General features: G+C 34.2%; 1 protein-coding gene across 1 annotated transcript in view; it reads left to right on the forward strand.

Annotated features, from left to right (window-relative positions):
* The window catches only part of LOC106469554 (protein obstructor-E-like), a 17,182-nt gene extending 10,143 nt beyond the window's left edge, over window positions 1–7,039 (forward strand). The window contains exons 2-5 of the mRNA XM_013930050.2: window positions 1,267–1,758; window positions 4,574–4,762; window positions 5,407–5,608; window positions 6,231–7,039. Coding sequence (XP_013785504.1) covers window positions 1,267–1,758; window positions 4,574–4,762; window positions 5,407–5,608; window positions 6,231–6,291 — 944 coding nt within the window. The 3' untranslated portion in view covers window positions 6,292–7,039. The remainder of the gene's footprint in view (window positions 1–1,266; window positions 1,759–4,573; window positions 4,763–5,406; window positions 5,609–6,230) is intronic.
* Window positions 7,040–11,099: the final 4,060 nt, after the last annotated feature.

Consider the following 11,099-nt stretch of genomic DNA (forward strand, 5'->3'; position numbering starts at 1 on the left):
AAATACTACAGTTTGGTATATGTCAACCTAGGGTAAATACTACAGTTTGGTATATGTCAACCTAGGGTAAATACTACAGTTTGGTATATGTCAACCTAGGGTAAATACTACAGTATGGTATATGTCAACCTAAGGTAAATACTACAGTTTGGTATATGTCAACCTATGGTAAATACTACAGTTTGGTATATGTCAACCTAGGGTAAATACTATAGTATGGTATATGTCAACCTATGGTAAATACTACAGTTTGGTATATGTCAATCTAGGGTAAATAATACAGTATGGTATATGTCAACCTAGGGTAAATACTACAGTTTGGTATATGTCAACCTACGGTAAATACTACAGTATGGTATATGTCAACCTACGGTAAATACTACAGTATGGTATATGTCAACCTATGGTAAATACTACAGTATGGTATATGTCAACCTAGGGTAAATACTACAGTATGGTATATGTCAACCTAGGGTAAATACCACAGTTTGGTATATGTCAACCTACGGTAAATACTACAGTTTGGTATATGTCAACCTACGATAAATACTACAGTTTGGTATATGTCAACCTACGGTAAATACTACAGTTTGGTATATGTCAACCTACGGTAAATTCTACAGTATGGTTTGTCAAGTTCATATCGATAATGTTCGAACCCATGTATTGAATACTGAAATGTGGTTTGCCACGTTCGTAAGCAGAACACTAAGTTGATAAGGTTTGATAAAAAAAATGAACCTATGCTGGAAATGTATCTTGAACCTATATATTTGCATTATTTTGTGAGGTAGTGACAAAAAATTGTTATTGATACCAAGGGTTGAATTATTTGGATTTAAATATACACAACCTAGGATATATTTATATATATTAGCTAATGTCAGACTATAATCTGTAGGCCAGGTATGGTGATCCAACAATCCTTTGTATTAAATAAATGCTGAAGATAAATTAGGGTTAAGATGAAATTTCACTGTATCTACAGGGACATTTTTTTCTCCAAAATGGAAACAAACGTATACTAAGATATATATTGTGATTAACTTCACTTGTTCAAATTCTGCAGAGATGATCTACTAATCACAGTTCATAGTTTTTTCTAGTAAACTCGAGTCAAATGCGGAAATATCATTGTAATTCGAACAACTTAAGAATGTAATATAGATAAGTAGTTATTTGTTTTTTTTATTAAAAATTAATAGTTTGATAATGTTTCGTCTTTAAACCTTTGATAAGTAATTAACAAGAAATGTCATGTTTCAGTTTTTGCCCAACAAAGGACAAGTCCACAGGGTACTAAAAATGATAATGAATATGAGTATTACTACGATTACGAATACGATGATGAGCCTGTGACTAACACAAGGACCACTTCAGCTCGTCAGACTCCTTCCACGCGAGTCCAGGCAGCCCCTGCAAGAGCTCAAACTCCATCTCGTCGTCAGCAGGGTGTTACTGCTCCATCTCCACCTCAAAAACAGCAGCCTGCTGCTCAGGGCCCTCCAAGGAGATCTGGCCACGGGCGCAAGAAGAACGATGTGTCGACCCCCATTCAAACGAGTGAGGTGTTTAACTGTCCCGAATACTACGGATTTTTCCCCCATCCCAGAAACTGCGACAGATATTGGTCATGTGACAATGGAACCGCCACGCTCAAGGTCTGCGGTAACGGTCTGGTGTTTGATCCCAGTGATAAGCTCACAGAAAATTGTGCCTATGCCTTTACAGTCAATTGTGGAGACAGGGTTGATGTTGGTGAGAGTTTATGTTATTTTAAATTATTCCACTCTACATACTTCGATATTATATGTAATGAACCAATATTTAGAATAGCCAAGCACAACAGAAAGCCAAATATGTCAATTGCTTTGTTGGATGGTCATGTATCTGTTATGATTATTTGGATGATTTAAAAAGCGGAAACATTTGCTAAAAGCGTAGAAAACAAAACAATTAAACCAGTTTTTTTTTATGTAGTTCTTATATTGATAATTAGGCGCAGCTTCCTGAATTCTGAATTACTGTGGTTAAAAACCCGAGAATTAATTCATTTTCTATAGTAAAATATACTAAACACCTTGTTCTATATCTTAAATAATGTCTGGCCTTTTCCTACCTGCTCTCTCTTTGTAATAAGTAAGGAACTGGCCTTTTCCTACCTGCTCTCTTCGTAATAAGTAAATAACTGGCCTTTTACCTGCCCTCTTTGTAATAAGTAAGGAACTGGCCTTTTACCTGCTCTCTTCGTAATAAGTAAGGGACTGTTCTTTTACCTGCTTTCTTCGTAATAAGTAAGGGACTGTTCTTTTACCTGCTCTCTTCGTAATAAGTAAATAACTGGCATTTTACCTGCTCTCTTCGTACTAAGTAAGGAACTGGCCTTTTACCTGTTCGTTTCGTAATTAGAATCTAGATTTTTTCGTCATGTTCCTTTCCTAACTAACATCATCTAGCCTTTTCTGGTTTAATCATGTTTTAAGTGAGACGAAATTTGTTTGTTCTTTAGTTTTTAAATTTAGCTGCGACATTTTCTCCCTGTTTTATTCCTGGTTAAGGTGCGGTCTTTTATTGACGTATGTTATTTCTAACTAAGCTGCGTCCTTTTCTGGCCTAAACATTTCCTAAATTCAATGGAAGCCTTCTCTTCTCATATCCATGTTGTGGTATTTTCTGGTCTATTCTATTGGTAATTAAATGGAACTTTTTCTGGCCAGTACTATCTAAGCTGCAACGATTTTCACCTCATTCCTTTCCTAACTAAGCTGTGGCCTATTCTCTTTCTACCTCAACTATGTCCCTTTCTGGCCTATTCTGTTGCTAAGCTGTAGCCTTTCATCCAGCCTTGTTCTGTTTTCAGTCAAGATGTGGCCTTTTCTAGCCTTTTATGTTTATGAATGTTATCTGTATAGATTTTGTTTTATTTTAATGAATTGCAATAGTTATCATCAATGGTTAAATTACAGAATAGTGTGAACTGATCCATTACGAACTTAAACAGTTAAATGTACAATGTTTCTACGTAAACTCTGGTATGTTTCTTGAACTTTGAAACGGTTAGTAGTACTTTCCATCATACCCAGTCAAAGAACTTGAAATAATGATTAATCGTGTTAACTTTTCTTGAAGTTTTTAGCAGCTGATTAGAAGCATGTCCGCATCTGAAAACCTAGGACTCTAAAATCTGAGAGGTATTAATATTTTCAGATGGGCTAAATAGCCGACTCAGATATTCTTATGGTCCAGGTACACTCATCTTTAATTTTGAACAACTGATCAGAGGGAAGGTAGCTAATCAGGATTAACTGAAACTTTTATAACGTACCAACAGCTAAAAGTACAGACCCCCCCCCCCCCAGTGGCACAGCGGTATGTCTGCGGAGTTATACTGCTAGAAACCGGGTTTCGATACCCGTGGTGGGCAGAGAACAGATAGTCTTTTGTGTAGCTTCGTGCTTAATCACAAACACCAACAACAAAAGTACAGAACGTGTTCATCAATATCGCTGCGCGAACTTTAGACCTTTTGATTCGCATAGTCCGGACAAAAAATACGAACGCTCTTGGCTCTATAGATAGTATTATATTTATATTTTCGTATGTTCGTAGACATAAGAATATAGTAACTGACTCCAACGAATCACAATCCATAACACTACAGGGTTCACATGCTCACGCGACTTAGTTTTGAGAAAAACCAAGTAGTATTATATTTTAACAGCCCCCGCTCCCGAGCCAGGGGGGCATTTTTGTTGAACAAAAACTACCAAATCCAGTTTTTCTTAATTTGAACTGAAATTTTTTGTACATTTTTATTGGCTATATAGAAGGCATTTTCCGCATTCTGTTAGCGCTGAGGCTGGGAAAATTGATTTGAAGTGGTAAGGTGACTGAAATCCGTTAGTGCATCACGAGCTTAAGGGTCAAGTACAAGAAACATGGAAATCTCCAAATAACACACAGATGTATTCAGAAACCGCTTCGAACCACCTTGGTAGATATTGTGTAGTAAGCCGAGTACAATAGTATGCCTGTAGCTGCTTTCAAAGTGTTCCTGTCTACTCATGCAACTGCTGATTATCGTGATGCTTCGACCTTCCCTACCGAATCGCAAGTGAAATCGTTTGCTTCTCAACTGAAAGCTAAACATAAATAGGTGATAGCGGAAACATAAAAGGTTGGCAATTGCTTAATTAATGATACTGAGAATGTGGCTTTATTGATATATACTGAATTTACTCCCAGCGGGGAGACTTTAGTACCAGCTAGTATGGAGACTTGAGGATGATTTATTTCACTTTAAAATTTATCAATTAATAAACGAAAACTTGTCTCAAAAAGTTACGACCAAAACCGCCCCCTCGGGGGTATCCGGACCGAACTTACTTTTAATATCCAACAAACTGCAGTGTAAAGACATCCCCTGGATCCGAAAGGACGTGTTAAATGTTGTACGTATCTTCGTGTGTTGTTTTTTTTTTTAACTTTCTCTAGAATGGGTAATTGAGCCAATATTAGCTTGATCAAAGATTCTATAGAACGTTGGTAATACAGTATTTTCTCTCACATACAGAACCTCCAATAAGTACCCCACATTGCCCTCGTCTTTACGGTGTCTTCGGGGATTCCAAGAGCTGCCGAGTGTTCTATTCCTGTTGGAACGGCGAGGCTTCCCGCTACGAGTGCCCCCCAGGACTAGCCTACGACTCTGATCAGAGAGTATGTGTTTGGGCCGACAAGGTGCATAACTGTGGTCAACAAGGTAGGAATATTTGACAGAAATGGTTCACAACAAAATCCCAATTTAAGTTTAGAGGTTCCCCAATGGCACAGCGGTATGTCTGCGGCCTTACAACTCTAGAAACCAGGTTTCGATACTCGTGGTGGGCAGAGCACACTTAGCCCATTGTGCTTAACTTCAAACAAACTTAAATTTAGTGAACTAACCCGCAATCTTTACCTAAACCAAATTTAAACTAATGCGAAAAAGAAGAAATTCATAGTCTTAAGAGATATGTTAAAGTTTTCACCAAACTAATTAATAGATATGATAAAGTTTTTACCAAACTAATTAATAGATATGTTAAAGTTTTCACCAAACTAATTAATAGATATGTTAAAGTTTTTACTAAACTAATTAATAGATATGTTAAAGTTTTTACCAAACTAATTAATAGATATGTTAAAGTTTTTACCAAACTAATTAATAGATATGTTCAAGTTTTTACTAAACTAATTAATAGATATGTTAAAAGTTTTTACCAAACTAATTAATAGATATGTTAAAAGTTTTTACTAAACTACTTACTAGAAATGTTAACGTGTTAGTAAAAAGTATTTACTAAGCTAATTTAAAGTAAACATGTTATAACAAATGTAATAATAATGTGTGTTTAACGTCGGCAGAGATAGCAGAGGGTTTTGTGTGCCCAGACCCCTTTGAAATTGCTGAACAACCAGGAGTTTACACACGTCATGCCCATCCAACTGATTGTAGATATTTCTTCGTCTGTATTGACGGTGATGCCAGGTCCTATGGATGTAGTTTAGGATCCGTATTCAATGCCAAGACCCTACAGTGTGAAGACCCTGAATACGTAACAGGATGGTAAGTTTGTTTGTTTTTTTATTCACACACACAAAAGGATAAAAACTATTTGCGCATAGTTGTATCTAATTTGGAATGGATATGTAAAAGGAAAGGCAGGTAGTCAACAACTCAGTGGGCTACTTTTATCTCACCAAATAGTGGGATTTGACTGGCACCCTTATAACGGCAAAAATAGTGTGAATTGACTGTCACTCTTTTAGTGCACCCACATCTGAAAGTAGCACACGTTTTGAATCATCAGTGCGATACGTTAACGACTAGGTTACACTTGGGCCATGATTAGTGTTGACATTATATATTTCATTAAATTATTCTATAAATGAGGATTTTTTTGCAATACTTATTTTAAAAATATATTAATGCAATTCTGCTCGACGACCCCTAATTAATCCCCTGACAGTAGTATTCTAACGAATATCAATACTTTCTAAGAAACTTTTGAACGACGTGTTATTTATTTGTCTTCTTGTTATATATTTTGACATTATTCACTGAAAACACGACTTTAAAACTAAAAACACGGACCCTCGAAAAAGAAATAGTTATTATATATCAGTAAATACTTTTATCTTGTAATAAAATCGGATATTTTTGACAATTTGTTTTTCTCTTTGCATAGCGAAAATTATTATGCCGATTTGGATGTGGGTAAAAAGAAGCTGAAGAAAGTTCAAAGTTAAAGTAATGAAAATCGGCTGGAAATGTCATCAAAGAGAGAATTAGAGAAAATGGAACATTTCAAGCCTTCTTTTCTGTTCGTTATGAATGAAAGACATTTTAAAATCCTACCTACTTTGAATGTGTGTGGTACGAGATGTATTAATATCAATAATCATGTGAAATTACTTTTTGATCGCACTATTTGTCAACCTAGTATTGGCGGATATCACCCATCTACAACTGCACCATCTGTTGACGAATTATAATAAAATATTTTTAAAAAAGGCGGTTTAGACAAGCTGATATGTTAGCGATTTGTTTTTAATATTGTGTTGACTATAACAAGTTATACTTAGTGCCTGAACATTATCATCAGTTAATGCAACGATGATGAGAAACGATAAATACTCTCTGTGCTAGTGTTTAGAATTGCAATAGATAAATTTGGAAGTAAAAATATCTGTTCATTTTATTTTTCGAACTTTAGAATAACTAACTGATAATCTTGGGCACTAGATATAACGGCTCAAATTTTTACCCTGGTGATAGTGTTTTCGTTTTGTATCTTTATTTCCGTGCTTTCGTTTTTTTCATCTTTTCTTATTACGGATAATTTTTAACTCCATTTTCTCTGTTTCAGTTAGCACAAGTCGTTGCAGTAATTATTTAATGTTTTAACGTATTTTACAATATTCATTTTCATTATTTTTTAAAAACCAAAATAGTTTACATGAGGTTATGTTGTCCGTAATAAAATCAATATGCTAATAACTGACTCCGAGAAAGTGAATCATAGTAGACGTTTCTTCAAAATAAATAACGAATCTATTGTAACAAATTTTAATTTTAACTTGCAAGTCTTTGTTACGAACTCAAAATCAATAAACGACACTTTAATTATTAAGAATTATAAACAATGAAATCCATCTGTTCTGTAGACTTGAAAAATACACACATGGTATAAAGTATTAAAAACATTTCTTGTTTGTAACCTTTCTTTAACATTAACCAACTTACGAAACTATTTGTTTTTCTTCATCGTTAAGCTACTGAAAAACTATTATTTCAAGCTAGATAACCATACGAATCATCAATGTAAATAGACGATAATTTTCTATCCCAACAAGGGTACAGTATATTTTGTGTAACACAGTGAAAATAAAGATTAACTTTTAATTCCAACAATATGTGTATTGATTGGATTACAAGTAAAGTACAGAATAACATTTGTCTCCAACAGTGAAGAGAGTGGATTTTATAGACCATCAAACAAAATAAACAGTAAGGTTTATTAATGATGCATGTCATAATACATTAGTATTAGACCTATTACATTCTTTAACACTACATTCTATATCTAGTCTCTTAGGGATTGTTAAAAATTTGGATAATGTATGATAATAGTATTCAAACCACACTATGTTCGTCATATCCATTGCCGACGACGCGTTTCGCTCAATCCAGAGCTCATCAGGCTGGTTGGGACAACAGACACTGTAGTGGTCGGAACACTATTTATTTAAGGTTTATTTCCTTTATTAATTGCTTTTTTAGACTTTCTTTTTACTTTACTTTTACCCAAAAAGCACGGCTGAACTGATAGTATTAGAACTCATCTATCATCCTTCAACTGTACCACTTTTTACTTTACTTTTACCCAAAAAGCACGGTTGAACTGATGTATTAGAACTCATCTATCATTCTTCAACTGTACCACTTTCCATGGAAAGGTTATATTACCAAATATGGGAAGTTGAATAATCTATTCTTGGGTTAAATTAAAGATACGAAACAGTTCTGAACTTAGAGAAATACCTACTAACAAAGACCTTGTCGGTGGCGGCACACAAGTTGTCCAATTGAAATTATATTATATTCTCCTTACTGGGAAATCTTGTAGGGTTAGTAAAGGAAAGTGAATTATTAAAATGAATACTGTGAGGAAATATCTCACAAAATATTGATCTACAGATCACGATTCACCAACTCAGACATTTTATACCATGTGAATCACGTTTCTTTTTTACTAACAAAAAGTTTAAATTACTTAAATATTATTGAAATTTATGTCATTTTCAACCTTTTGCAAAAAATAGAAAAATATTTAAAAAGGTTCACTATGTTTTTAGGTAACTAGAGATCTGGAATGAATATTTTTTTTTTTTGGTTTTAAGATAGGGTTGTTTTATTTCAATTATTAATAAATTAACTAACTTTTATTGCTACTGTTTGACCTGAAGCAGAGTACAACAATGTAATGACAAATAAATGTCCTAATTTCACATATTTCTGAGTTTGTTGACATTACTGTTTGTTTGTTTGTTTGTAATTAAGCACAAAATTACACAATGGGCTATCTGTGCTCTGCCCACCACGGGTATCGAAACCCGGATTCTAGAGTTCTAAGTCCGCAGACATACCGTTGTGCCACTGAGGGTTGTTGACATGACTTTCACCAAAGAAGAATAACAAAAAGTATATATTACTATGTATTCGTATTGAAGTGAAATGACCTGAAAAGTGCTTCGATATACAGCACTAAAATTAACACATTTCTCACTAAAAAAACTAATACAAGCAAGGGTAGTACTAGCTTTTTGGGGCCCTAAGCAGAAATATTTCGAGGACCCACTAAAAAAATGCATTATTTTTATTAATCAAAAAGTATATAAATAACAATATATACTAACATACTTGTTGAAAAGTAATTTATACTCACAAACTAACACCGATGCGCTTGGTATCTTTCTCAAATCATGCACATTCTGCGTGTACTGTATTTTGCAGCCAATCAGCGCATGCGCACCACACGTGTGATTACCAAGGTCTGCTGGTTCGAGTGTAGTTTTGTTTGTTTTACAAAACAAAGATTGAAATTGAGAAACATAAATCATATCCAAAATTGTTACATTACATGCTCCAGTTTCTCAAAAACTAAAGCAACTTGGACACGTCAGACTCTACATTAGTGTACCTTTTGGAAAATACCACAAGATTACTTTATGACCTAAAAATAAAGAGAAATAATTCACATTGTCATGGTGTGGCCAAGTTTTGTACATGTTTACCACAAAAGTAGTAATTTCGGAGTTTTCTCTTGGAATCTGACCGGGCTTTAATTATTAATTGTAATTTACAGAAATAATTTATTTTTTTCTTTCTTGTTTGCGAAAGAAGTTAACTTAAAAAAATTACTCATATTTTAAGAGTATGTAAATTGTTTCAAAATTTACGCACCCATGCTGAACCCCTTAATATTTTAAACAATACACATATTTACAGCTCATTTTACACTTTTTAAATAAGCAACAAAATGTTACAGATGTCATTGTTACGACAGCGGAAGTCACGTGACGCTGCTGCGCATGCGTGACTGAATTTCTCGAATTATCGAGGAAGTCCGAGTATAATCCAGACGCCTCTTTGTCTGTATACAGGCCTGGCAGAAAAGCCGGCGGGAATGACTGTATGATAAAGCAAACAGTAGTCAAGGTGAGATTTGGGTAATTTACGATTCTGTTTCGAGCTAGTGTGTGTTTTGCACTTGTAGAGAGCAAAATATCGAGGTTATGAATCGCTGTGATTTATAACGTGTATTATAAAAGTTGTTAAGTTTAAAGTGACGAGAAACGTACTGACTGTGGAATTACTGTGTATTAAAAGTTTGTATCGAGAAAGAATAAACTGGTTTAATTACGAAAGAACTTGTATCGCTGAAGTTCCTCGGAAAGAATTTCTACTGGAAGTTAACAAACAAGCAGATACGCAACATTATGGTTATATTTTTTGTAGTTTCAAGTGTGTGTGGATCCAGTCAACTTTAAAACACAATTAGTATTTTTAATCTGTGGACAATGTTTATATAAAATAATCGAATGCAATTGGGGGTAACCACCCTTTGGTGACCTCAAATACTTAGTATTCTTTTCTGCTATTGCCTTGTTGAGTTAAATGAAAGACGAATTCCACAATGAATATTGGTGAAATAACAAAGAATAATAATAATCGTATCCGATTTTTTTCATTACTAATTTATCTAAAAACAGGATGTCAATTAATACACATACACACACACACACAGTTGTAATGACTTTTTCTTTTATAACTAGTAAAAATATGTCCCTTGGTTGGTCAGCGGTAAGTTTACAGACTTGAAAGGCTAAAATCTGGGGTTAGATTTCCTGTGGTGGACAAAACGCAGATAGTCTATTATGTAGCTTTGCGCCAAAAAAAAAGAAAAAAAACTCGAATTACAAAACTAAAAAGAGTGGTCAAAGTATAATTTTCAGAAATACAAAATCCACATTCATTTGATAAAATTGAAATAAATAATTGGTGTACAAGGTAAAAAAAAAAACCGTAGGAATAGATGCTACAAGTTGTATAGAAGGTCCAATTAGAGTGAGGGTTAGTCAACAATGCCCAGAGTTATGATATCGATTTGTGACTTTATTTTGATATCTACAGAAAGGACATTTTCTATAACTAGCTTATTAAAACCAACAAGAAAAAACACTTCATTATACAATACGTACCCATGACAGAAAATGGTTAACGAAAAATGACATAGTAACCGGTGTTTTACATGAAAATAAAAAATGTTAAAAATAATTTTCCAGATCATTAAAGCTATTTTTCATGACACTTTATAGTGTTGCGTCATCGAGATCATGTGATTCTCACGCCCTCTACTTTCTAGAACTATCCTGTACTTTGGCGAATGCTCTAGTATTTACTAGATATAGGGTAGTCTGGTATATAAAAGAGGGTGACAACGTGACGGTAAGGTAATGTGTGTGAAGATAGTGAGTAATTGAACTGCAGTCAC

This window comes from Limulus polyphemus, unplaced genomic scaffold (assembly GCF_000517525.1).
Source record: "Limulus polyphemus unplaced genomic scaffold, Limulus_polyphemus-2.1.2 Scaffold3543, whole genome shotgun sequence".
In the NCBI taxonomy this organism is placed as follows: domain Eukaryota; kingdom Metazoa; phylum Arthropoda; class Merostomata; order Xiphosura; family Limulidae; genus Limulus; species Limulus polyphemus.